At 48.3% G+C, this 27,353-nt stretch overlaps 9 protein-coding genes across 9 annotated transcripts; 4 read left to right on the forward strand and 5 right to left on the reverse strand.

Moving 5' to 3' along the window:
* Positions 1–594: 594 nt before the first annotated feature.
* On the reverse strand, positions 595–2,978 carry ARB_02217 (uncharacterized protein; the record flags this gene model as incomplete). The annotated part of the gene is made up of 3 exons (XM_003011617.1): positions 595–1,127; positions 1,207–1,870; positions 1,926–2,978. 3 exons carry the CDS (start codon positions 2,976–2,978, stop codon positions 595–597), a joined length of 2,250 nt encoding a protein of 749 aa, XP_003011663.1.
* Positions 2,979–4,284: 1,306 nt separating this feature from the next.
* ARB_02218 (uncharacterized protein) lies at positions 4,285–6,068 on the forward strand (the record flags this gene model as incomplete). The annotated part of the gene is made up of 2 exons (XM_003011618.1): positions 4,285–5,335; positions 5,389–6,068. 2 exons carry the CDS (start codon positions 4,285–4,287, stop codon positions 6,066–6,068), a joined length of 1,731 nt encoding a protein of 576 aa, XP_003011664.1.
* Positions 6,069–7,907: 1,839 nt separating this feature from the next.
* ARB_02219 (uncharacterized protein) lies at positions 7,908–10,145 on the forward strand (the record flags this gene model as incomplete). The annotated part of the gene is made up of 1 exon (XM_003011619.1): positions 7,908–10,145. The coding sequence occupies one exon, from the start codon at positions 7,908–7,910 to the stop codon at positions 10,143–10,145; it is 2,238 nt and encodes a 745-aa protein (XP_003011665.1).
* Positions 10,146–10,438: 293 nt separating this feature from the next.
* ARB_02220 (uncharacterized protein) lies at positions 10,439–12,722 on the reverse strand (the record flags this gene model as incomplete). Its single annotated transcript, XM_003011620.1, has 4 exons — positions 10,439–11,302; positions 11,353–12,059; positions 12,121–12,519; positions 12,596–12,722. 4 exons carry the CDS (start codon positions 12,720–12,722, stop codon positions 10,439–10,441), a joined length of 2,097 nt encoding a protein of 698 aa, XP_003011666.1.
* A 1,396-nt stretch (positions 12,723–14,118) lies between these two features.
* ARB_02221 (transferase family protein) lies at positions 14,119–15,771 on the forward strand (the record flags this gene model as incomplete). Its single annotated transcript, XM_003011621.1, has 1 exon — positions 14,119–15,771. One exon carries the CDS (start codon positions 14,119–14,121, stop codon positions 15,769–15,771), a length of 1,653 nt encoding a protein of 550 aa, XP_003011667.1.
* A 646-nt stretch (positions 15,772–16,417) lies between these two features.
* ARB_02222 (uncharacterized protein) lies at positions 16,418–17,498 on the reverse strand (the record flags this gene model as incomplete). Its single annotated transcript, XM_003011622.1, has 3 exons — positions 16,418–16,744; positions 16,910–17,104; positions 17,172–17,498. 3 exons carry the CDS (start codon positions 17,496–17,498, stop codon positions 16,418–16,420), a joined length of 849 nt encoding a protein of 282 aa, XP_003011668.1.
* Positions 17,499–22,611: 5,113 nt separating this feature from the next.
* ARB_02223 (subtilisin-like protease SUB5) lies at positions 22,612–23,994 on the forward strand (the record flags this gene model as incomplete). Its single annotated transcript, XM_003011623.1, has 4 exons — positions 22,612–22,920; positions 22,990–23,523; positions 23,587–23,692; positions 23,753–23,994. The coding sequence occupies 4 exons, from the start codon at positions 22,612–22,614 to the stop codon at positions 23,992–23,994; spliced, it is 1,191 nt and encodes a 396-aa protein (XP_003011669.1).
* Positions 23,995–24,278: 284 nt separating this feature from the next.
* Positions 24,279–25,591, reverse strand: ARB_02224 (uncharacterized protein; the record flags this gene model as incomplete). Its single annotated transcript, XM_003011624.1, has 4 exons — positions 24,279–24,980; positions 25,080–25,231; positions 25,306–25,480; positions 25,556–25,591. 4 exons carry the CDS (start codon positions 25,589–25,591, stop codon positions 24,279–24,281), a joined length of 1,065 nt encoding a protein of 354 aa, XP_003011670.1.
* Positions 25,592–26,325: 734 nt separating this feature from the next.
* On the reverse strand, positions 26,326–27,327 carry ARB_02225 (uncharacterized protein; the record flags this gene model as incomplete). Its single annotated transcript, XM_003011625.1, has 1 exon — positions 26,326–27,327. The coding sequence occupies one exon, from the start codon at positions 27,325–27,327 to the stop codon at positions 26,326–26,328; it is 1,002 nt and encodes a 333-aa protein (XP_003011671.1).
* Positions 27,328–27,353: the final 26 nt, after the last annotated feature.

Consider the following 27,353-nt stretch of genomic DNA (forward strand, 5'->3'; position numbering starts at 1 on the left):
AATGTCAATACTTAAATAACTAACGGTTATAATTGATCGACGGGGAGAAACGCGAGGAGTTGCTACTTTAAGCTAGCCAATCAGAGCGATCCATTCTGCCGACATATAGCGGAACGGATAATATATTAGCCGTTAATATCACGTGAATGATATCAAGTTGATGAATAATACACTTGAACCTTAATGTTAAATTAACGTTATTTAAATGCAGAAGAGGACTATAAATTGAGAGAGAGAGAGACAGATGAGATGATTGAAGAGATGGGTATTTTATTTTGGCATTAGCTTGTACATGGGCATCTTGTCTCTCACCAACGATGATTATTTCCTTACCTCGCCCTCTTACTTCGTAGATTACCGAAATAAGTATTCCCTGATACAGCGTTGGCCCTGTAGTCGCTGGCTGGCATGGGAAGTTCGAGAACAAAGGCCCGAGGAAATGTCAATGTTTTCAATATAGCCATGTTATATTAATACAGTAGAGATTGGTTACTCTATCCAAGTTTCCGGAACTCCCGTGCCTGTGGTAAAAATGGAAGAAACTCAAACTTGGACGGCTAACTTGAAGAGAAGTCGAGGGGGCTAATGAGTGAGCTAAACAACCTGCTCAGTCTTGATCGTGTTAGACCCGTTTGGAATAGCCTTGACTGGCATGGCACTACCAGCTTTTGTATTCCACATGTCAGCAACGGTTTCAACTGCCCTCTCGACCACCACCCTAACACGGTCTCTTAACACCGGGTAGGAACATTCAACCTCGAGTGTCTCAAGCCAGACGCGAGCGATGTGGTTATCAACCTTGATTTCAACCCCCGGCACAGGTATGCCGAGAGACTGTAGACGGGCGAGCTCTAGCTCTTCCATTTCTCGGAGTTCCTCTTCGTCTTCAGGTTCATCGATGTCAGGAGTGTCGACCTTGCCTGCGTCCTCGGCTGTAGATGGAGATCTTTCCTTCCGACCACCATGGTATTTCAATTTCGGGCGCTCGATGGGAGCAATTTCCGACCCAAACTGGGCCTCAAGGATCATACATAGACGCATAAAGCGCTCGTCAGGAGTGAGCTGAGAATGAGGATTGCTTGGGAGTGGCGGCGCATGGTTATGGCACTGTTTATTTTTACTCGAACCTATTATCGTCAAATCAATGAATTTCTGCTGTTTTAGACGAACCAACCGGCATCGCAAAGGGGGATACTTAATACTCACGTTTAACAGCTGCGGGGCTACTTTCAACTGTGAGCAATACCGCCATAACAGCATCGGCAACACCGTCATTCATCATATTACCTTCCCATTCTACCTCAACTTCGCGCCGTTGTGGATTATATTTCACGAAGACACAACCCATTATTAGGTATGTGGTTAGTTCGCTAAAGGGTATCTCCTCGTCCGCTTCTTCACCTTTTTTGATTACCGAGTCATCCTGCGTTTCGCTTGAATCGCCATTAGAGCCCTTCACGGCTTCACTCGAAGGCGAGTTGATCTCTTCGATCAGACCGAAGGTACTCTCTAACGCCCAGCGTATAAGATCAATGCTTGCGGTGCTGAGGGTAATATACTGTTTGCAAGTAACCATTGTTGTAGTGAGTCCGGCATATTCTCTAAGGTCGTCAGAGGCCATCATCGATAATTTGAAGCCATTCTGGACGAGAACGCCATCCATTAATCGAGAATCATCTTGGCCTATGGGTGGTGAAGTCTCTGCAAGTCGACCGACGACTCTGGCAACCTTGTCAACCATGAATGGGATGCGGACTTCATCACAGTTTGCAGGAGTGTAGACTTTGACCTTTACTTCTTTGTCTACATTCAAACTCAAAAGTTTGGATTTCAGCCTCATCATTTGGTGTTTCTCTCCATGAACAAGGATCTGTAGTGTTATACATTAGCTTCAGGAACTAAATGCAAGATGCATGTTAACTTACGACGACGGGAGCAGCGACTGATTCGATAAACTCCCTATTCTCCACACCGTCAACGTGGGCAGCAAAACTGATCTCATCGACGGTACACCTTCGCTGAATCATGATTTTCTGATCATCACTAGGGCCTGCAGAATTTTTGGCGCTCATAACAGCTGGTATCTGTTCGGGCTCATTGATTATCTGTTTTCCCATGGTACCCTCAACGCTGTAACCTGTCATGATGACACCATTGCGTTCATTTGGTGCCCACCTCTCTAGGAGCTCTCTGCTGGTTCCAGTTTGGAGCATACCAGGAGAAGCAAGCATTACGCACCCTCCAACATCTTCAAAACGGTCGAGGTTCCTTAGGCTTCGAACAAAACGGAAATCCCAGGGGCCAGCGGTGACGCTCTTGTCTCCTCTAGCTTCAGCCTCAGCCATGCGTTGGCGGAACAGCCGTTTTATGTTCTCATTCATAGCTCCGATGTATGTTTGATACACAACCATACACCGACGAGCCATGTTTCCAATATAGTAAATGGGAACTTTCTGTAATTCTGGGTGTCGGCTCCAGTACTCATCTAGAATCAAGAGTAGCTCCTGTGCTCGTCCAAGTGCAAAGACGGGCATGAGAACTCTCCCTCCCCGATTTATAATACTGGTAACTGATTTCATGAGGGCGGCTTCTCGCTCAAGGCGAGGAGGATTGGATGATATTCCGAAGGTAGACTCTGTGATCATGACATCTATTTTCACCCCCTTAGGTACTTCTGCTGAAATTAAGTGGCGGTCCTCTTCTCTAGAATAGTCGCCTGTGAATAGAATATTCAGTCCGGCGATGGATATGAGGAACATGGCGGCGCCAAGCACATGGCCAGCCGGGAACGGAGTGATTCTAATACTGTTGATGGTGTGGGTGGTGTTGAAGTCGATTGTTTCAATGATGGGGAGGGTTGAAAGATGATCATGTTCATTGTAGAGACTTGTCCGTTGATCGGAGGAGGAGGATGTATTGCTGACTCGGACATTATCCTGTATCAGCCACTTGTAGATAGCCTTGGTGGCATGGGTCATGAAGACCCTGCCTTTGAAATTTGTCTTGCTAAGGACATAGGGCAGCGACCCAGAGTGGTCCAAATGAAAACTGCCATCAGTTAGCTGCCTGATCACGCTTAGGGTTGTGGAAATATTGTGCAAGGGGAATGAAATTAACAATGCTGTAGAGGACGAATACATTGGGATACGAGGGCAAACACCATATTGTCGAGGCTAATAAAAATTTGAATTGCATTGAATATCTCATAGTACATGTTTGAACATGGAGGAAAGGCAGTGAAAAGAAAGTTTGTATATCTGTTTGTATATCCATCTGCGCATGGCTGACAAGGGGGGTTGTTGCACTAATAACCCGGACATGGAGGGGAGGATGGACGTACTGGCTTATTAAAAGGATATCGACGGTACTGAGGTCGAAGTCATCGAAGAAAGGGAGTGCTGCAAATCCATCTTTCGCGGGGTGCATTCCAGCATCAAGCTGTCAATTTCATATATGCCATATTAGCCCAGGCACAAGACCGCAAAAGATTCACAACGTAATAAAGAAACGAACCATAACCGTCTTCCCCTTATACTGTATAATGTGACAGGACCGCCCGACCTCATTTCCGCCTCCCAGACAGTGGAATAGAAGCTCGTCAGAGGGATCTATTTGCTGCTCGTCCGCGCTCCCTGAAAACGAGCCCTTTCGTTTCGTCGCCATCTTTGCGGGCTGTATTTATCTCTGCATCAGCGGCTAGCTAGCCTATCTGTGCCCAGGCAACCACCAAGCCAGACTTCAGGCCGGTCTATCTTTTCCCACACGCCCTTTTCAATGCAGCTGGCTTGATGTCGACTTGTCCACCTGCCTCGTCCTTTTTTCTGCTTTGACATGGACCAGAATCGTCGTTCTAGCTTATGTCATTGATGATTATATAAATTCATTACATAAGTTCTTAATAAGATATGTTCACGTGATACCTCTTTTTGTCCTGCAAAGAAAAAACGCGAAAAATGACATCAAAAAGCGACGTCAGAGAATACAAGCAAAAGGACAGGCAGAAAGGACGACGACGAGATACGAAGGAAAAGCGAGTTGACCGATAGGGAGCGCCCGGCTATTTACTACTTCGCTTCCGTTTGCGCTACAGATGGTTGGCTTGCCCTGCGTGAGATGAAAGCTGGCTCCGGGGGGAGACGCAAATCCTCGCCTGGCCTCCGTTTTGCGCTGCATTCACCCGGGCGCTTGATATATTCACAAACAGCGAGTTCCTACTAAGAGACAGGAGGACAATAAGAACACTTAGAAGCCGTCCGCCTGAGGCCTTCTGGATTTTCTGTCACGATGGCGCAGACCCAGTCCCACCAGCTGCCTCCTCGCTCCTTTTCTCCCCCTGCCTCCAGTCCCTCTCCTGGTACCCAGCAGGCTTCGGTGCCGGGTAGCAACATTCCCCCTCCCCCCAAAAGACAGCGCCTCTCGCCTCTTCCGCAGTCATCACAGCCCTACAACTCTCCTCACTTTGCGCCAGTGCAGTTGTCTACGAACGGGAGCGCTATGCATGTGAATGGTATGGCAAAACAGGCCCCCAATGCGCCCCCGCCACCCGGCTCGATGGGGCCGCCTTCACGGCCGGTGGAAAAAGCGACAGACACTGCTGAGCTTACAGACGTGCTAGCATCGTCTGGTATAGATGTGAAGGAGGAGGAGGCGTTCTTGACTAGCGGGTATGCAAAACCAGCGGTTCCGGTCCAGCAAACGCATTCCCAGTCCATCTCACATCCGCCGCGCCAGCAAACAAGCTTCTCAAACTCGTTCAATTCCATACCACCTGTTGGGCCTATCACACCTTCAAACAGCTTTCCCGAACAGACACCCAAACAACCAGGCTTCCAACCAGCAGGTTACCCCTACCAGGCACCTGTTGCCCCTGCTCCGCCTATCAAATCACCGGAAGAGATATCACAAGATGAACAACTACGACACGATACGGCTGCTAGTAGGAGGGAGCAGTATCATCTCCAGTCTGCTTTTTTGCATACTGCTGTTATGGAGAAGAAGCTTGAGAAACGGGCCCAGGAACACGGGGTGAGGATGCCCATGAGTGGTGTGTTTAAACCCCTTCCCGGGCGTCCTACGGGACCTGTTGAGGTCACTGGCCCCGATGGCTCCTCTGTCATTAGAAGAGACAAGACCATTTTGAACCCCGAATCAGCACTTGGTGACATTATCTCGCTGCTATCGTTAGCCTCGGAGGAGAGGCTTCGATCTGTCATCGATCATTCTGTGACTCTCTCGAGAAATCGGCGAGTCAACTCTCACGGCGCTGTACCTTCTGAGTGGGCTGATTTAGCTATAATCCAGGAAACAGCAGCTGATGATAATACTTCCACAACAAGTAAGTCTCACTTGGTTTCCGCGGCCCTTCGGTTGTTAATACTCATTTCGTAGAAGCAGAACAACCTTCCACAGCTGAAACGACGGTTGATAACTCCACCTCAACAGCTAAGAAGACTACTACATCAAGCACGTTGACTGTGAAAAGCCGTCGTCTGATTGACAGGGATGAATCACATGAGGAGCGTCGAGCTGCCAAACGTGCAAAACGCAATGCAGATGCCATTCTCGGCGCTGATGGCCGACTACCGACCCCTGGTGCATCCACGCCCAATGGCCTGGATCGTGCTCCTGATATTGATAAGAAAATATCTAAGAAAGATATAAAGAAGATCGATGTCAAAGCCACGGGTGCGGTGCAACATCAACATGCAATTGAAACCGCCCGTATGCAGACAACTAGTCTTTCTTCGCGATTCGGCAAGAAGGGAGGCTACAGTTGGCTTAAGTCTTCGCAGCCAGCAGTTAGTAGAAGCGGCTTCTCGACACCCTCTCGACTCAGCGCGGCAGCAGCAGCAGGATCAGCCGCAGGAGGGAATGGAAAGCCGGGCTCCAACGCAGCGAGCATAAAAGCTATTCGCAAGCAGTTCGGTGATTGGCGGGAAGACAAGGAGAATGGAGCTGGTATCCAAATCCGAGACCTTCTCTTTACGCTAGAAGTGGATGGTAGAGGTCTAAAGCATCTACAGAAGGCTTATTCCAAGGACGCTAAGGAGGATTTTGCAGCCTCCTAATCTGTTTACTTTTTCTCTCTTCACACAAGACATACCCTTTCATACAGCAAGTTTTATTTGGCCGGGCCAATCAAGCTACCAGGTCTCCTGTTGAGAAGACATGTCCTTGTGGGAGACCCTTAATGCTCGGCATCATACTACTTTACACAGTCCGTTGATGTTTATTTTTCTTCCCCTTCACGCAGCACTCGAGCTTACTCGGCTCTTACGACCTTTAATCTTACCTTTTCTTTTCTTTACCTCTTCCTTTCTACTTTGTTATATTCCGTACCACCGGCTTGCTCGAGCTGCCTCTCTTACACACCTCCTTTTTCAACACGTGCTCTACATGCGGTAGTTGTTTCTTTTCTGTTTTATTCCTACTATGGGAAAGGTTCGTCGTTCAAAGGCGCAAATGCATTTTGACTATTATGCTGTTATAGCTGACACTAGGAGGCATCTAACTTGCATAAATGAAAATCTTGTTCAGACTGATAGCTGACAACATTCCAAAGGTAATCGAAGACAATGCGTAGTCGTTATATCTTATCTTCTTTAATTATCTCGTTGACCATGGCTGCAGCGAGTCTTGCATCTGGCTTTATCTCTTCTCTGACCTGAGTGTGTGTACAGGGTCTCATCTCCTTTCTGAGAGGTACTTCAGGCCCATTCATGCCCTCTTGAACAAATCCTATCAAATAGCTGAATCATAAAGCCGAGCCTGCTGATTGACAGCAGAGAGAGCAGCCATTACCTCTTGACACTTCGCAAGCCTTGCAGGTCAAAACTGTCTCGCTCTTTTAAGCCTGCTGGACGCTCTAGCATCGACAACAAAAGACCTTATACCCAAGCACTCGCTTCAGAGCTCTCACGTCCTTCAGTAAATGCCCGTTTGTTCCCTTGTTGCCTCGTCTCGTCAAAAAAAGGCAATCATAGTTATGCCTACTCACATAAACTTCTGATTCTCCATGAGGGTTCGGAGATTTGTACGAGCGTAAATGGTTCAACAACAATATCTATCTCCATTGGGTGTCGGTTAAAGAGGTAAAGGACATGGGTTCGACAACGAGGCTCTGGGAGTCATCCTCGTTAACTCCAAGTTGGGCCTTGGAGCAGGTTCTACTTAACTAGAGTTCTGCCAAGCCGGAGCCTCTTTCGGTGATTGGTGGTGGGGGATTACGTGATTTGAATCCAAACCTTAAGGTTGATCACACGGCTTTGATTGGATGAAGTTGGCGCCACATCAGCCGCCCGAAAGAACAGTGGGTATGTCGCGGCGGAGGAGTCTGCTTAAAGTATGCTTATTTTATCAAACTTGTCTGGTAGGGTGTTTAGCCTCACGTCTAGCGTGGCTGGCTCGAGTTTTGCGGTTTGGCTTGAGAAACCGAATGATTGGTGGAACCTTTTTATCAGCCTTTGAAAAAATAGTGAGGTGGTTTTAATACCCTCTACAGCCATACCACCATAGTCATGAGGCTCAATTTGCCTGCGAGCAACCTGGTAACTAACTGCCTGTTGATCTCTGGGATACCCTAACTACCGACATACAGCAGTTTATAGAGTTCGTACGCCGCCGCTCGCTGGCCGATCTATAGAAGGCCACCTGTGCCAAAAATTGAAACTACACGTGACTTAGTTAACCTTAATTTGGAACTAAATAACTTTTCGGCAGTCTCAACCTCACCTCCAGGCAGCAGGCGTCCATACCTAAGGTTGGATCCATGCTTCCAACTAGTGAATATCTCGACGATGCATGCATGGGGACATTAAATGACTGGGACAGAAAGGCGAGCTTAGCAGTGACTTGGTCCCCGACAGAATATAAAAGTTTATGACTGGAGTACTCGTTTGTCGTGCGAGATGGCTTCCGATGACGCGCGAGATTATAAGGCACTCTTCCTACAGGCAGAGGAGCAGGCAAGACAGGAAAAGGAACGACGACTACGAGCGGAAGATGAACGACAACGGGCAGAAGAAGAGCGTCAACAGGCAGAAGAAGCACTACAACACGCAGAAGAAGCGCGTCAACATGCAGAAGAAGCGCGACAACACGCGGAAGAGCGTACCCGGCTCACGTCGTTTGAAGAATTTATTCAGACTTGTCATAACCTACTATCTCTACCCATAAAGGTGCGAGATCCCGCGCGCTCAACTAGAGGGTCGATCCCAAAGCCAACCGGGAAGTTATGCCCTACCTACCTTCGCCCCTGGTCAAGCCCATTTCTCCTAGATGAAACATATCGCCGCGTTAATCACCACTTTCAGCCTACTGACAAGTTGTTTCCTTCTTTGGCTGAACTCGAAGCCGTTGCACGGAGATGCAGTCGTCCCCTAGGAAGTGAGAAAGACCTTGAATTCTACGCGCATATTGCTGTGGAACAGCATGTCCAGGATGTGATCATGGAGTTGTGCAACAAACCGCAGGCTCGAGATCGTTTTGCTCTTGGGGAGGCAGTTGTATTCGAAAACCATGCACACACTATTGATGAAGACGACGATGCGTCAGATCAGTCAGGAGCGCGGCGCCCTATACCGGACCAGTTTTGTGTTCATAGAGTTGATGGTGGCAACTACACGCTACTTACAACAGTTGAGTATAAACCACCTCACAAGCTGTCGGTTGAAAATCTTGCCGCTGGCCTCAGACCAATGAATCTCTGGGAAGAGGTAGTCCAGCTGGATACTATTCCGACTGATGTAAAGGCAAAGCTACAATATAATGCTGAACAGATAACAGCATCAACTCTGGTCCAGGAATTCCATGTGATGATCAATGAAGGGCTCGAGTTTTCATATATTACCAATGGATTGGCCTATGTTCTGCTTCGGGTGTATGAAAATGACCCGACCACGCTTTACTACCACTTCTGCAATCCTAACAAAGAGGTTGGTTCGGATACGTTATCGAGGACAGCTATCGCTCGAGTGCTCTGTCTCTGCCTGATGAGCTGCCGCTCGCCAGTTCGGAACCAAGATTGGCGAAATAATGCTAGGCAGCAGCTAAATGTGTGGGAAACAAGCCTCGATTATGAAAGAGGTCGTATACCAGACGATGAGCTAAATAAAACTCCTCCGAGCCCTGGAAATGCGCCGTCCTCTCCATATATACCGTCCTCTCCGCTGAGCTCTCCGACTGCAGACCATTACCGCCCAGTAACTCGATCCCAGGCCGGCTGTGCACCTCAAAGCACAACTGCACATCCTCCAGAGCACACAGATTCCGACTCCGACTCCCCCCAGGCGGCTGCCGGAAGGAAGCGAAACTTCAGCGAACTAACGGCATCGCTGCCCGGTCAACAACGGTCGCGCCAGATGGAACGCAGGGGAAGTCAGAGTCAGGGAAGCTATAGGGAAGAACCGCACGTTGAGCTATTTTGCACGCAGAAATGCTTGCTTGGCCTGAAGCGTGGTGACAACCTGGATATCACCTGCCCAAATGTAGAGAGGCATAGATCGGTAGCTGGAGGGGACAAACACCCTATCACCACGGAGCAACTGGTGAGTTTGATAAAGCAACAGCTTGATACGACCCTTAACCGTGATTGCTCGCCCTTTGGTAGCTCTGGCTCGTACGGAGCGCCATTCAAAGTTACTTGCCGCCGGTATGGTTATACAGTCGTGGGAAAAGGTACAACCTCATACCGCTGGAGTGAAGTATCAAGCGAAGCAACTATATACCGTATCCTTCGCGATTTACAGGGGTCTGCAGTCCCCGTTTTTCTAGGACCAATCGACCTTAAAATGATATATTACTTACACGGTGTGGGGGCCATCCAACATATGCTGCTCATGGGCTGGGGAGGAGAGCACACAAGCGGACATAAGTCCACTAAGGAACTTCTCAGACAAATCAGACGGTCAGAAAAAGAGATCCGCGCGTTAGGAGTGCATCATGGTGACTTTCGCAGGGAAAACGTTCTATGGAATGAAGAGCTGGGGCGAGCACTGATCATTGACTTCCACCGCTGCAAACTCGTCCGACCTGATAGGAAGAAACGCTCGGCGGACGGAAATGGGCTCCTAGAAAGCAAGAGTGAGAAAAAGAAGGCCGTTCTGTGCGGTATTCCAACTGTTGTAAATGTACCTAATGATATTTAATGTCGTATTGTTGGAGAGGTAGTGAGTAGTTTAAGGAATACAGTGATGGATTAGCAGGACCTAGGAAGCAGCATTAAAGTATTATTTTATATTGGCTAAGGGATTGACCAAAGGTTACAATATCCTGCCACCGTCTATACTTTTAGAGGAAAAGATTTGAAAGGGAAGAGATTATTTACACCCTCAAATAGCTTTCTTTTTTATATACAGCTGTTCGATGTTATAAGAAATCTGCGATACTTCGACTTCTAGATACTCCCTGGATTTCCTCGTGCAGTGGAGGACTCCACTATCTAGGTAGATCCCTCGATACATCGACCCTTGTCACCCCACCAGGAGTTTGCAACAGCTCCCCACCAGCGCTTGACGTCAAGCAGGGCGTCCTTGGTTAAGAACATCCTGCAGTGAGCAGGCTCATAGACAAACTGCCGAGGCACTCGCTTCCTGTCATCAGTGAAGACAGCGTTGCGGTAATTGACACGGCCGCCGGCTCCATTGTTGAGCAGACGGGACAGCACATACTTGCCCTTGTTGTACATCTGGCCGAGCTGGGTCTTCTCCAACTCGCGCTGCTCGCGTGGGGTGGAATACTTCTTGATAACCAACTCAGCAATGCTCCAGAGCTCACGGAAGGTAAGCACCTGGGTTCCCTTTACACCACCAACAGCCTGCATACGACCTGTGCGAGGCTGTCCACCGACTGCAATAGACTTGATACCATTGCGGTTCATTAGGTCGGAGAAGATAGCACAGGTGGAGGCACAGATACCATCGGTAACGAGGACGATATTCTCCTTTCTGAATGCCTGGGGGGCAACATGGCTGCGGTTACCGTAGCCTGAGACAACCAGACCGCCAGCCTTAAGGGACATGGGGATATTATGGAAGTCCCAGATGGCAAGGCGGCTGAAGTTCCCGGCCTCAACGGTCTCGGGGCCAAAGTAGGAGTCCCAGGATCGGTATTTTCTACCGTTAGGGTCAACATAGGAGTTGGTATCAAAGATATCGTCCCTCATCTCCTCTGCAGCTGGGGCCTTTGGATCGCGGGGGTGCTTAAGGAGGTAGTTAACCTTAGTTCCAATGATGTCGAACTGCTCAATGGCACGGAGGTTGAAAGGAGTTTCAATTCTTCCTGTTGGGAGAAGCTGTGTTTTAAGCTGTTAGCTTAAGGGTATCTCGAGGGATATCTTGCCACCGATTGACTTACCTGCTTGAAGGTATCGTAGCCTAGGAAAATAGTACCACCCCTGTTGCCGCTGACATCAACAATCAGCTTCTCCTTACCGGCCTTTCTGCAGTCTTCCAAGAACTTGGTGACAGTGTAGCTGAAGTCCCACAAGGGATCGTTATTTTCAGCAGCACCAACGAAGGATCGGAGGTTAAGTACAGCAACCTTAGAATCCTTGCCTTCGAGGAAGTAGCCGGCAGCGGCACCATCCATAGATTCACGGAGTGGGGTTACTGGAGGAACGGTACGCTGAGCCAAGGGGAATGGCGGGTAAGATATCGGGTTGGCAGTAAGGAAGCGGTGGTCTCGGAAAGCAGTGTGCTCGTAATCCGTTAGAGAAGCAGCAGTAGCCTGTTGCTTGCCGCTACAGAACTTTTCGTAAAAAGTATTGCCATCCTTGACACCAGAGAAGTCTGCAGTAGAAGTGGCGGTATGGCCAAACTCCTTGGTAGTTCCGTTTTCGAAGGTAACACTCATCTTGGTACCGGTGTAGAGACCACGGCTTGTGAAGAATCCACCAGTACCACTAACCCTGGTAAGGGGAAGGTTAAAAAGCATGCCGTTATAGAGAGCATCAGGGTCCTGGAAGAACCCGCTGAAGGAGAACTTCTTCATCCACTCGGTGGCATCTTGCCCGTCAATAGTCTTGAGAGCCGATGCGTTCATCGATCGACCCTGGAGGTCATCTTCATAGACATGTTAGCTGCAATTGAATAACACTGAACAAGAGAGTAAGATTGAACATACTGAGAGAGTAGATCTTTGGCAGGTTCTTTCCGTCATCAGAAAGAGACACGAGCGAGCCGATATCAGAACGGGTGAAGGCAAAAGTGGTAATAAGGTCCATTGCGAGGTTGAAGTGACCATCATGTACAGTTCTCACAAGTGCATCGAGCTCGAACTGGAATTCAAATTCGTTCTTGTATCCATTGCTGGCTGCCTTTTGGCGAATCTTTGCAATTCCTCCCTCAAGATCAGTGCCAGGCACGGCGTAGCCCTGTGGTGGGTTCTTCAGGAAGTCCTTGGTGGTCTGCCAGTCCCAGAAATACTTCAAGCCGTCAATCAACTGCAGTGAGTCGTTCGATTTGAACGGAACTGAAGTCAGACAGGCGTGAGCGAGCTCCGCCGAGACGGTGAAGTTAGTAGCTATGTAGACATATATATTAGCATGTATTTTTTTCCCCCGTATTTTTAGCTGAAAAGTTTTAATTGATTTGTATACCATTTGGGTTTCCTGCCTTCTGCTTCCGCTGCTCCTCAGCGACCTGGGCGCATGGCTCCGTGGCAGCAGTCACAAGGCCACTGGAAGAAAGCAAAAGGCCAACAACGGCCTTGTGGAATCGCACCATGATTCCCGAATGAGGGATTGGTTAAAAAGCGACCGTGATTTAAAAGAGTGAAAGGCCCACACGCAAGATGTGTGTAGATTGGGGTGAGCAGGCAGGAAACAACGACTGCTGTGAAACCCTGCAAAACCTGGGGAATCTGGAGAAAATGGGGACCCCGCTGGCTCTTAAATACCCGGGAAACTGGTCTAGCCAGCTCCTCGATCCCTCAGCATAGGCAAGGTGCTGGGGGACGAAGGGAAGTCAACAATCCCCCGAAAGAATAGAGGGCATCCTTTGCTGGTTATCATTACATGGGTGGGAAGGCCCCAAGGTAGTGGAGGATAGCGCAAGGGTAGGCGAGAAAGACCTTGATCACGAAATATCCCGCAGAGGAGAAATAAACGTATTTAAACATTATTTGCAGCGGAGTTCGAGGAATACGCCAGGGATAAGCCCTGGTTATCTTCCGCAAGGGGTATCTCCTCCGGATAGCCCATCCCCTCAGGCCTGAGTCTTGATCGCTCCCATCATATTTGTTCCATGAAATTGGGTCGAGATCACCAGGTACCCGAGGGGATCGCTGACGGCTATCTATTTCCAGCCTAGCGGGTATCATAAGCATTGCACCAAATTATACGATTCCCCAGCGAGCGAACCATGGGGGTGGCGTGCGAAGATCTCAATTTCCCCTCAAGGGGCAAGCCGTTCCTCTGTCGCCAACACGACGGACACGGGCAGCTGGATAGGCCAGCAACTCTTCCTGCAGGGGATCCCTGGGCGCGGCCAGGTTCCCAAAGTAAACTCTTCTATGCTCGACCGATAAAAAGACGGCTAGCGACCTTTCTGTCCAGCCAGCCGAAGCCTTCCAATAATAAATCATGAAGGTTGGGAAGTTGAAAATGCCGGCCGTCGTCGTATCGCCGGAGCCGGACTAGCCGCTTAGTCAGCCCTCACGATAGCCGAGGCATAAACTCAGTTAGTCAAGCCAACAACCTTAACTATCCTGAACATCCTCCGTTAGTTATTCGTTATTCGTTATCACTTCCAGCTCCATCCTCTCGCGCTGCAGGCCTGTTGAACCACTTAGTTACTCCGCACATTCATGACAGCTGCAGTGACGCTGGTGTTTGCAGCCAATCATCCTGCTGCTCACACTCGATAAAGGGCGATTTAGGATGCCGGCGCCACGCACGAGAACAGTTCTGGAAGGCCTTCTTCGGCTTGCGAGAAACCTTGAATGATGTCGCCTTCGTGTTCTGCATGGCTCACGTCGGCCTAGACGGCTGCCTGTTCCCTGCATCCTTTTGTGCGGTGAGGAGGAGGGCAAACTTCGCTTCGCGAGAGAATCAATATTCACACAAATATAACTAAACGCAAAAGCTAAACCTGAAGTGGCAGATACTTTCATATTATTATTATGTCTTCTGTCACGGTCTCCATCCTGCACTCTGAGCGGATATTTCCCAGGACGAAGCAGGACTCGGAGGAAACGATAGCCCTCTCGCTGCTGGATGCGACTACGGTTAATTTTGCGCATACCTGCTCGACCTGGCTGTGTGAAGCCCCCGAGACTGCCGCAGGACCTGAATTTGACCTAGCAGACCATCTGCGCCGGTCGCTCCGGGTGGTCTTAGATGCCTACCCACAATGGTGTGGCCGTATCAATGCTATAACCACCCTCGACGGCGCAGCAGGGCCTCATACGCAGCGTTTTGGTCGAGTTTATGTTCAGTATGGGAGCCCTCAGGACCCCGGGGTAGAGTACATAGTTGCCGAAACTACGGCCACTCTTGATACTGTCTGTCCGGCCTTGAGAGCAGTGGATCAGCCTATCTGGAACCGTCAGGAGATACCACCAGAGAAGTTCGTTCCTTCAACGCCTCTGTCTAATGCACTGCAGCCTGATATTCTAGACGATGCTGGTCTCTTCCCGCCTTTGCTAGCTATTCAGCTAACGAACTTAGCATGTGGCGGCTTCATTTTGACTGTCAAGATCGTTCATCCACTGGCAGATATTCAGTCTCTGGTGTACTTCGTAAAGGACTGGGCTAGTGTCAGTAGGTCGGTCCTCTCGAACACGCCATGTCCAACCCTGAATCCCCTGTTTGAGCCTGGGTTGCTAGACTCTTTAGCTGCAGGTGATATTGACGCTGTCGAGCCCGACATGGCTATTATCCAAAGGGCCAAAAGTATGCCTCTCCATCGCTATGACTGGTGGGCATCTTCACCCAATTCCCCTTGGCCCGTAAAGGTACCAGAGGCTTTAGCCGGCAAGATGCTATCTCCGGCTGGTAAACCGATGCCGTGGTCGGAATGGAACATAACTGAGCCAGTCTCACACTATGTTGTTCACCTCAATCGGCATCAAGTAGAAGCCATACGGAAAGGAGCAACTTGTGGGCTTTCCCGGGATATGGGGCCAACTCGCATCAGCCAGCACGATGCTATCCTAGCTCACGTCTGGTCGTGCATCAATCGTGCTCGCAATCTAGAAGAAGACAGCCAGCCAGTGCATTGCGATCTTGTATACGGGGTCCGGCCCGCATTCAAACTTGATAAGTCTTTCTTGGGCTCCCCGATGCTTATGATCAATGTAGAGATGTCATCGGCGGACGTGACGGCCGGATCAAGGCCTTGCAATATACCCGCTCTCCAGTCGATCGCACAACGCATACGCCAGACGATTGGAGAAGTCAGCCAACCAGATCTTCTCGCTGCCCATCTTCATAGCGTGGCATATGAAGAGTCGCCGCAGCGGATCTGGCAAGCGTTCCTAGGCCGGCGCCATATTCTGGTAACGAGCTGGGCGCGGGCGGGTCTCTATGAGATAGATTTTGGGTTGAGGTCGTCCCCTATAATTCGGTATGCAGATAGCTTTATCCCGGACATGGATGGAACTATCGTGATAAAGGAGGCACCTCCGCTAAAGAAGGAGGATACCTCGGATGGAAGCTTACCGAGTTCATGGACTGCGAATGGTGTGGATATTTCTCTCCGTCTTCGATCTGAGGATATGGATCGGTTGCTTCGTGACCCTATGCTCTTCCCGCAGAATACGTCTAATGAGTGAGACCTATGAATTGGAAAATATTGAATACGTTCTGTTATCCTCCAGCATTATACTCACGTAACGGAGGTAAATTTGTATACTATATCAAGAGTGTGACCGCTTATCGTGTGGGCTCATCTGTGACTTTCGATATCTAGATCACATATGAGCCCAAGTGGTACATCGGCAGAATTATTAGCCGACATGTATTCTGGAGGGCTTCTAATACCCCATATAAATACTCCGTAATGGGTGTTAATGATTATAACAAGAGTTAATGTCTCCTACCTCGGAGAAGGGCCTCGGGAAACGCCTTTGGTGAAAGTTGGGCAAATGACCCGAGAAAGACCCGCTCCATATCGAGACTTGAACCTGCATTTTGATAAGAGTTCGGGGTATACACACACACTTGGTACATCGCCTGGTGGATGTCTGATACCTATCTGGTGGCCTGACTTTGTTCAATTTTAGTACTCTGCCTTTCTGATTCAAACTATACGTCAAGCTCTAATGCAGGGTTAATTTACAGTCTAAGTACGACATTGTTAGCTGATCCTCTGGGAGCGTCCAATGCCACGTGGACACCTATGTTATCAGGGCTAGGATCATATTCTGTGATAGATATTGTCGAACGAACCGGATTCACACAAAGTGCCGAAGCACGTCTTTATGTACACACAAAGTAGATGGTGAAATAGCCTCCATCAAGACACAGGTTGGTGTCTTTAGCTGCGGTGGCGGCCGTGACAGACAGGGGGAGAGAAGAGGAGACAGGAGGAGAAATGTTGTATGACCCAATTGTGACGGCTTGGGAAGAAGGGAGATGGAAGCGAAGAAGGCCTGAACAGACATTGTAAGTAGGGAAAGAGGAGAGGAGGAGAGAAGAATTCTTCCTCTTGTTGTTTATGTTTCCTCCGAGTTCTCCTTCTCCCATGCTTCTCGGGCCGTTTCCTCTAGGGCTCGGTTCCTTATAGGACTCTGAACCCTTCAGGGTCTTCAATAGAAAAATGCGTTATTGAAAAATCGGCAAGATTTTCAACATCCTTTCCCAGTTCTTCATGTTTTACGAAACCTCGACTGCGGATACAACATCCACAGTATAATGTGCAATGGGCGTAGTATATTCGTTTATCTGGATATAGGCCCCGAGGTTTCATACAGCACTGACATGCTCTCGCACAGCAACCATCTCGTATCTTACATGCCGAATAAAGATCTTGCCGTAAAAGGTATTTAGTAGGGTTATTGCGAAGGGTTTTACGTATTCGAGAGATAGAAATATTAGATATCCTCTTTGATGGGCCACTAGGCTCGTGCTTATAGACTTCATACCATTTATTTGAGAGAGCCCAGTCTATATAAGTCTGGCTCAATAACTTATCTTGCCAGTCTTTGGGGCCGGAACAATCCAGATCATTAACCTTCTCTAGTTTCCCTTGTATGGCGTATTCAATTATTGTTTCTCGAAGGAATAATTGTCGCTGCATCCATGTATGAGATTTCCTGGCCAAATTACTGATTTCTATGGCCCAGGTTGCTTCTCTCGCACGTTCATCACTGGGCTGGAAAGCTTCGTTTATCTTCCAAGGTATAGTCGAAACCCAATCCCAAAACATCTGCATACGATCAAATAGCATTTCAAAATTCGGCGCGATGCCAAAGAACGCCTTGATGATAAGTATAATGCAGCATCCGGCAAGGAGTAGAGTACGGTCGCTAACAAACCGCAATAAATCTTCAATCATCATTTTGTGAGGTCAGGATGATATGTCCGGGTTATAACAGCTAAAGAGCATGCGGAGTCTTTCTTGGGGTATCGCAATGATAATATTCCTAAATATATTATACGAAGTGAAAAGAAGAGCGAAGGAGAGGAAACAGAGTAGGTCGTCCTTTTATAATAGCATTAGGTTCAGAATCTTACGTCAGGGTGTCGTCATTTTTCCTTTGCTTGTGGGTGACGCAAAGTTCCTCAGACACTTCACAACATACCATCTAGGCCACATCTGGAATAAAGCTTTCCCATGGTTCCGTCTTTCTGGGAAGCCGTAAACGTAAAATTATTGTGGCTTTTCGGCTCCTCGTCGCGGAGGGTTAATTCAAGACAACCGCCTCTAATCGTCAAATGTTCCGCTTAGTCAACTTCCACCTGTATGTTTGAACGGAGATTTCAATTCATGTATTTACACATATTCAAGCTCATCAATATAAACCTTTTATGCTGCGTACTCGCGTGTTGACCGATTCTTTCTCTTCGATTGCAGCTCATATCTGACACAAACACAAAATTAATAATGAAAACTAAATTAACGTTTGAACTAGCTCATACACGTGATGTTACTATATCGAATCTGGTTAGTATATAGATTAGTAATACGCCTAACCTAACTTCCTCCTTCCAAACGACATCTTGACAACGCAACTCTTCTTCACTCTCGACACTCAGTATCAAGCCATAATCCACCTCCATCCATGGCCTCAGATATATTATTCGAAGAAAGGATGACTAATTACATGTTCTTGACCGTTGGCCCTGGTCAGTATTATACCCCAAACAATCCAAATATACCTCAATAGTTTGATTTTGTCTCTTCCTCTTGTTATATATCTTTTACCATCCGAGGGTACTGGACTTGATATCCAACCCATATGTCCCTGTTGGGCCATCCCCCTGACTGTCTGAGGACATCTCGTTAAGGGTAGGCTGAATATACCCACTTCCATTTTGAGCCATAGCCCTCCTTCAAGCATACACTTGGCCAGGAAGATAATGCCAGGTGCCTACCCTAATTGTCTCTCATCGAATACCCTTACTAGTCTGAATGTTTCCCCCTAATGGTAGCCTTAATTTGGCTCCTTGAATATCAGTTATATATACCCTATATACCTTTAACTGGGCAGGCAGAAAGGGATAACTTATCTGGAAGCATTATCTGCCTGTTCAGCCCCTTCATTCGTTTGCTGGTATCTGCCTCAGCGCGGCCTTTCCAGGACTTTTAGACTTATGCTGTTAGTGATAGACCAATGATCAGGGAACGGTTGCCCCCTGAAGACTGCCCAAGTGAATATGTCAGACATGCAGACTCGGACGCAGCAAGCTATGCCATGGGTCTATATCTATACCCTAGGAGGCTTCAGGAGAGAACCCTGAAGTAGTCTACATGTATACTGGCTTTGCTTACGGGGCAGCAGCCAGAGGGACTATGAGGGCCCAGCAGCTCAGCTGTCTATGAACTCCGGGGAAGCAAGATCAGTCCCAATCTTGAAGATGACGACAGCCTTGTCTGCATCTTTGGGGTACTTTTCCAGGTATCTTCCACGAGCAAGAGGCTAGGCCATGGTATTCGGGAGTGCCATAGAACCCTGCCCCATTCCAGGAGTTACCTGTACGATGACGGGTGAATCAACCTCTACCCACAAGAGTAGTCAGTTGGATAACGAACTAAGAAGAGAGAGAAGACGTAGCCCACGAACTTCCGTGTCTGAGCGCAGTATGCAAAGCCTCAATGGCTGTTCTTGGGAACATGTAATAGAGCCTATATCTTTGCTTGCAAGCTGGGTCATGCTTTGATGCTTGCCTGATTATATATGCTAGACTGTTGTTGTGTGCTCTTGTGCGCGAGAGTTAGACTCGGCATCCCCTTCTGTGGGTTGCATTTATCTGTGTCTTCTGTGCTGTGATTCTCCCTCGGAGTTAACCAACTAGTTAAGCTTCTCCTGTCACTTTTCCTTTGAATGGTCAACTATCGAGTACGTAGTAGTAAGTTGGTTGGTGAACGAATTCACAGAAGCTGCCCTGGTTTCAGTATACTCTGGGCCTGGTTAGGGACACGCTCAGGACGCTTAACTAACTACTCGTGGCTACATTTCCTGTATCCACTTCTAACAACAAGCTAACTATGTCCTTAGAAATACGCCCAAATATCATCTCTGGGATCTACGAAAGTAAAAAGAAGAGCGGGTTGGCTGCTTTTCTCTGGAGTTTTCTGTAGTAAAAATATAGCAATTTATTATTTTTCTATTACCAAAAAGAAAAAGAAAGTGTCAATGATATAACGACTCTCTCTGCAGCTAATCAAGAACCTCCCACTTTGGCCCAACGACCGTGTCGGTCTTCCTACCGTATCTAGTATTAGTATAACCATATATTTTTAGACGAATATACGGCTAACTTAGTTTTACTTACTTTCTTTAGTACGCCTTCCTCGCGCCTAACCCGCGGCACTTAGGGGCCAGTGGCGGCCTCGGTGGTGGTGGCTGCGGGATTATAGGAGGAGGGAGCGGGAGCCGGGGTGGTGATGGTGATGTTAGTGGGGAGAAGAGGAGGGGTCCTTCGCCGGCGCCTAGTCAAACGTCAGTGCCATGTCAGGTTAACTATTGTCAGCGGGTCACAACTTACAGAATATCTGCGCCGGCCCGGCCATATGGCCCGAAACAACATCCTAACAGCGCGATTATCGCGCCAAGTACCGCAGCGGCCCCAACTGGGTCAATCACCCGCAGGAAGAAGGGGGGTTGCCATGCGGCTGCGGCGGTCGTCAAAAACTGCCGTCCACACGCCGGCGCCTAGTCAAACGTCAGTGTCATATCAGGTTATTGTCAGCGGGTCACAGCTTACAGAATATCTGCGCCGGCCTGGGCATATGGCCCGAATCAGAGACCTACTAGCGCGATTATCGCACCGCACATCACGGCGGCCCAGGAAGAGGGGAAGGGACGTGGCCAGCGTTGCCGCTTGGTCGGGCCGGGAGCAGAGCTTTCGAATATATATCCATTCGTATTGCTGATGCTGCGGCAGATAATGTTGTTTGTTGCAGCTGTGATGTTGTTCCTGTGATGTTGTTACTGCTGCTCGGACGAGGGAGGAAGAAGAGAAGGAGGCAGTGCGCGTTTGGCAGTCACGGGGTCGCGGGCAGGAAGGGAGAAACAAACGCCTTAACTAGCGATGCCGGCCTCTTAGTTATATCGAGCCACGGACAGTAGATATCCAGTCTTTGACGATCCTGTCGCTCCCGGCCATGCGTGATCGACCATAGGTAACTAAGCTTGTGTGTGAGGCTTTCAGGGGTATATCAGGGGTATATCAGGATATAAAACGGTAGAGTTGGGGCCCAGCGCCGCCTAACGCGAGAAAGTGGATTGATGAAGGAGTTAGAAGAGAAGTTAGGAAATAGTCCTGCGCAGAAGCTTTTTATATTTCCCTTGGGCCTAGTTAACTAAGTGAATCGTTTTGGTAAATTCACGGCCCTGCGGTTGCTTCACCACTCCTTCGTTGGATTTCTTTCAAAACAGTGAATGACTAGGATGATATTAAGCTCTGTCGAATGTGCGAGGCTTTAACTAAGCGAGATGTAACTGACCATTATAAAAACTGACACTAAGTACTACAATAATACATATGAACAGCCTCGAGCATTAAGAAACGAAATGTAGCCAATCATAAACTTCATTGGATAACTAGCTAAGGTTGGATGAGCGTTTAGACAACCAATCAACTCCACGGATGTCTTCGTTATGCTTTGCAGAAAGTGATGCTTATTGGTGGAGTAAGTGAGCATAAATTTACAATAGATATTATTGACCAATAGAAATGCCTCATTAACTAATGGCTAATCAAAGAAAATGGGTGCATCGACTACGACGTCCTTCCTTGCATGGCCTTGGCTCTTCTGGAGTTCGCAATACTAATGAGCAACAATAATGTGAACGCACGCCTCTATTGCAAAGTTGAGTCAGTCCGTCAGTAGCTTGTCAAGTTCATCACCTTCTCCACTCCTGAAAACTGGGCCAGATCATCATCAACGCTATCAGCACGTACACCGTCACACGGCAGTTCTTCATATTCAAACCCAAAGTTCCTCGGGGTCACGATGAATATGAACTGGATATCCTAACAGAATACCACGGCTTTCTCGGGCAATACCTTTCTTCATACTCTGGCCTTGTTGACAGGGAATGGCTTCTGCGCCACCTGACCAATTGGAGCCTTTCCAGTATGCTAGCCGAAGAGGGATTTTGCCGGAGGACAAGGGGTAGTTCATTTTGAAGGGTATGAAGATGGACCCCAGGGATAGGCTGTCAGCAAAAGCGCTTCTCGAAGACTACAGTGGCCAACAACATCGATCGTGGGCTAACTAGTTCTACTGCCAATTCTATATAAGTTGCCTGATATTAAGGTCAGGGATAACTAATTAGTTACCAAGAAGCTGCCGTTAATGCCAAGCAGCGTGCCGAATGAAAACTTCCGCTAACTTAGGCTTGTCTCAGGTTACAATTCTTCCCGCATTAGCTTGAATGTGCTGTCGGCCATCTGCTTAATTTTTCACTTCACAATGTTGACAGAAAAACACCAAACCGTCATCTTAGCTATATGTTTATATCCAACTTGCGGACTGGTTGCTTTTCCACGCCATTGCCCTTCCTGTTACGCTCCTCGAGAGATACCCATTTCACCCAAGCATCATTCATTAGCCATGGCAGGACCAGCTGCGCCTTCACATGCTTTTTGCTATCTCTCATTGTGGTGTGCTTGGCCTGCAGGCTGGGCTCCCGAAGACCCTCTCATGATACCCGTTGTGTACTCTACGCCGGTGATATTATACCCAAGTTATTGACAATGGGAGAAACATTCTGGCTTGGGATTTTATAGGGCATGGGTATATGTGAAGTTCCTGTCAAGGAATTTCAATCTCAGGAACTGCTATAAAACGACTACCTCTCCTTTCCTGATTACTAGAAGAATTTATTCTCTTCTTCAGTCACTCTCTCATACGCTCTTTTGCATTTCCTTGAAAGTCGTTCTCTTTTCCCTTCTTTTTTTTTTTCTCTCGTTTATTGCTCCCCTAACCCTATACACTCATTATGACGGGCTTTTTTACCATTCTCTCCTTTTCTCTGGCGGCATTGTCTGTGACTAATGCCGCACAGATCTTAAGTGTCCCCAAAGGGGCTGAAGTTGTGCCCAATGGCTATATCGTGGTCATGAAAGACGACACCTCTCAACAGGACTTTTCTTCTCACCGCGTCTGGATATCTAGCATCCACCATAATATGACCCGACGTGGCCTTGATGGCGCAGGTGTCAAGCAGACATACGACTTCGACCACCTACGTGGGTACAGTGGTATCTTTGATGAGGACACTATAAAGGATATCTCAAACGATCCAAAGGTATGTGCACGTTCATCGGCTGTTTATTACCACTGCTAGTGTCCAAGTCTTACATTGTACTCATTCAAGGTTGCTTTTGTCGAGCCAGACGCTATCATCTCCCAGCATGTTGTAGTTCAGCAGCGCAAGGCTCCGTGGGGCCTTTCCCGTCTCTCTAACCGCAGAGGAGGTCGCAACTATGTATTCGACAGCTCTGCTGGCTCTGGCGTCTGGGCCTATGTTGTTGATTCGGGTGTAGATGTCCGCCACTCTGAATTCCAGGGCCGTGCTGTTTGGGGCTCGAATCTGGTCGATAACAAGAACTCTGATGGAACCGGACATGGCACCCATGTCGCTGGAACAATTGCTGGCAAAACCTATGGAATTGCAAAGAACGCCAAGGTAGTTGCCGTCAAGGTGCTCAACTCGGAGGGCAAAGGCCCAACTAGTGGTATCATTGCTGGTATCAACTGGAGCATCAGACACGCCCGCAAACATGGCATGCTACAGAAGTCCGTTCTCAATATGTCACTCGGAGGCACATACAGTGCAGGCCTAAACCACGCTACTGCCCAGGCTATCAAGGCTGGCATGTTTGTTTCTGTCTCTGCTGGCAACGATAACGTAAGTGATCACAGTCTCCGTAGAGAGAGGTATATTTGTTAACTCGATGCTTGGGGCCGATAGATCAACTCGAATGGTAATTCTCCAGCTTCTGAAAGATCCGTATGTACCATTGCTGCCAGCACTGAGAATGACGGAAAGGCTTCATTCTCCAACTGGGGCCCTGCCGGTAAGCATACATTGCATTGAATCAATATACGAGATTCGATACTAATGGATTTATGTATAGTTGACCTTTATGCTCCCGGTCACAATATTCTTTCTGCTAGGCCTGGAGGTGGAAGCCAGACTATGTCTGGGACCTCCATGGCAGCCCCTCATGCCGCCGGTGTTGCAGCCTACTTGATTGCAAAGGAGGGTATTCCCGGTAACCGTGCTTGTCTTCGTCTCAAACAGCTCAGTCAGCCTACTATCCGCAATCCTGGACCGGACACGACCAGCCGTCTGCTTTATAATGGTAGTGGCCGTTAATTAGGCAGTATCATTGTTTGACAGTTAAAGTACCATAATCCTTTTGACTGTGCTATCGTCGGGGCCTGGATTTCAACACTTAATACTATTCATTATTTGCATGCAATGATGGCTGTGACAGATAAGCATGCTTTTGTACTAATTAATCAAGGCCATTTAAATATTCAAATCTCATTTTCGTTGTGTAAATATCTCTTCGGAATACTGTGACGTGGTAAATATAAACTGTGGCATCTCGAGTCTTCAAGAACAAGTGATTTTACTAAAGTTTCTGCAGTCCTTAACTAGGGCTTAGTGGTCATTTCATCTCTTTCAAACCGAAGGACGAATGTTTCTTTAGGCTCGGTCGGTCGGCCAACCCGCACCGTTGCCTCCCTGCAGGAATGGTCATAAACTATGTTGAAAAGAGTCTCTCCCCGGCTCTTCCCCTCCAGATACCCGCGGCAAATACCAACGGGATAGTTGTCCTCATCTTCCCAAAGACGAGAGAATTGTTCTTTAGATAGGCTTTCTTTCTGGCTCATAAGCTGCATCATCCTCTCGTATCGAGTAAATGAGTCCGGTAATGGGTTTACCTCCAGTGCGTTGTTGTCGTGGGAAAGAAGGCAATGATTGGTATGAACAAGCCTACCATGAGCATCGGGTACTTGTTGAGCTATATCTGCATGCGAGTACTCAATTCCAAAGGCTTCATCTGCGTTTCCGACCATGATATAGGCGCCAGTAGCCATCCCACCTTGGGAAATAATCCTGTCGTACGCTTCGGTGGGAGATGAGCTTTCCAACGCCATGCGTAGAGCAAGATGTGATGGTAGCCCTGTTGGACGTAGGCCTGGGACATGAAGTGCGTTGTAATTGACAGCAACACCAGCACTGTTAAAGCCAACTTTCCCGATTATGCCTGCTTCTGTGACCATTTTTATGACAGGAAGATCTGGTTGTCTGATAGTAAGCTGGATAAGATTGTTCTTAGATGCGCTGAAGAACTACACGTCGCCATTAGCAGCTTGATTAACTATAACCATACTGTTAAAAGAAAAAGGAATTGGTGATAATAGGAGAGAACCATTAGGGCAGAAACTTACATCCCAATTCTGGCCCTGCAGCGCAGAGCCTTCAGATGTTTTACAGAAGGCACTGGTGCATCCGTCTAGGTGTACAAGGCCATATGCAAGCTCAGTGCGGATATTCAATATAATGATCTCTAAAACCTCTCTTCCAGCACCCTGTGCAATACCTTTTCAATTTTGTTTTGTTAGCACTGATACTATATAAATATACTACTAAAATATTGGACATAAGGTAGCGTACCGCGTATTTCTTCAAAGTACTTCGGCCATCTTTGCTCGATGACCTGTGCCAGATTAGTGGCTACTCTCTGCAATTCCTCTTCCTGCTTCTTTGTGCGTCCACGGATGAGGCCGAGCGAGAACTCGAGAGTGTTGGCAATGACATCTTTGGCAGCACGGCCATGCTGGTAGCCGACCTGTTCTTTGAATTCATTAGTTACTTAGCGTCAAAGGATTGTTACAAAAATATGCAGATATACTAAGATCCGCACCTCAAAGGGGGTTCCCTCGCAGGCAACTCTAAGCATCATGGCGAATATCAACTCTCAAACACGCCTAGCGTAAATGCAAGAGGAAATAGGGAAATGTATGGGGAGCGTAGTTAACCAGTTAACGAGTTAGTTACCTAGACAGTTATATAACTAGGTTGGTTTTGCAGCTACCAACCTTTTTGACAGCCTGTTTAGCTATCAATATAGCCGGCCGCCAGTGTCCAAGGTCCTTCTTGACCCATCAACCGTCCATCCAACTGTACTTTGAGCTGGTCAACCGAGGTAGTGATAAAAGCCGCAGGCGTGGCAAAGGCGGCTCCACAGCGGCGCCCCTGGCCTGGCGAGACCCATTTAACTAACTAATCCGCCGCAGCGGGTCTCTACGCGGACCGCAACCGACCAAGGCGCCCGCATTGCAGAGTAGTAAGATTTTGAACATGACAAAATGGCTAGCCAGAATAGCTCCCAAAATTCCTAGAGCTTGTGCACCCAAGACAGCGAATACGAGGAGTTCGGCTGAGTGACACCCACAGTGGTGCCGGCATGACGACATGACGGCGTGCCGGTCGCATCGGCTGGGGTTGTGGTGGACGTCTTCCAGGTTCTTCAACTTCGTATCCATCCTTGGATCTCCATCATTGTGCGGATTTGGGTGAAATCATAGCCTGTGTTGCATTTAAGCTATATAATTTTCAGATCGTTGCGATAGCTAGTTACATGGCTCGTTAACTCGTTAACTGGCTAACCAAACTTAAAACTAACGCACAATTTTAGGTCTGCCCGTTCTTCTTGATCAAGCCAATCAGACCATCCTGCAAGTACTGGCCATACGGAATAGGCTTCCTGGCTGTCTCGGAGTTCTGAGAGTTGGAGCCTGGGTTCCACGGCTCAACAACGTCATCAAACCCCAGGTTGACAAAGAAGGGAAGGGATTGGCGCTCTGCGTTCACGAATTTGACACGATGAATGGGCGCCGGGTAGAAGTTGTTAGTGATATGGGCCATGTAGCTTCCGCAGTTGACAAGGTATCCGGTGTCGTCAGCTTCGATATCCAGCCAGCCCTCCGGCGTCTGCACCTGTAGGTTTTGAACCTGGGATTGATACAGGACGGTGATAAGGGAAACGTCTTCGTGCCACTCGAAGCTGAGCTTCGTGCCATCACTGGCAGTTTTTATTGCAGGAGCCGGGTAGTCCTCGATATAAGGGTATCTGATAAGGACCACTGAGGACAGCGTATCATGCTTTCGAAAGTGCTTGGTGAAAAAGTCCTCTTCCTTGCCAAGGGCAAGTGCGTAACCACGCAAGAGGGCCGAGGAGAGGCCAAACACATCCCAGTAATACTGCTCGGCAAATTGCCGGAAACCTGGGTGCTTGTCCTCGTCTGGCCAGACATTCACCTCGTGAAACGGTGTGCCCTGCTGAATGCGGGGATGGTCGGAGCTGTAGTTGGGATTGAGATAACAGAATGACTCGACAGCCTTCTTCCCAGGGATGGGCAAATAGTAGCCACTGCGAATCTGCTTTTCGTGTTCTTTATTGTACGCCCGAATGGCGAGCTGCCACTTCTCCTCGTCGGTAATAGAGAGGTGGAATTTCCGGGTCTCCTCCGTGAGGCGATTGACATCGACCCCATGGCCGACTGCGTAGAAGAAACCTGACCCGCGCGAGGCTGCATCAATAGCACGAGCAACTTTCATCTTCTCCGCCATATTATCACCAAATAGGGGAGAGACATTGATTCGAGGAACGTCAGCAACTGGGGTCGTTGACATGATGTCGATACGGTTAACTTGGTGTA

This window comes from Trichophyton benhamiae (assembly GCF_000151125.1).
Source record: "Trichophyton benhamiae CBS 112371 chromosome Unknown Abenha-G-c-31b08.f1, whole genome shotgun sequence".
Lineage (NCBI taxonomy): Eukaryota > Fungi > Ascomycota > Eurotiomycetes > Onygenales > Arthrodermataceae > Trichophyton > Trichophyton benhamiae.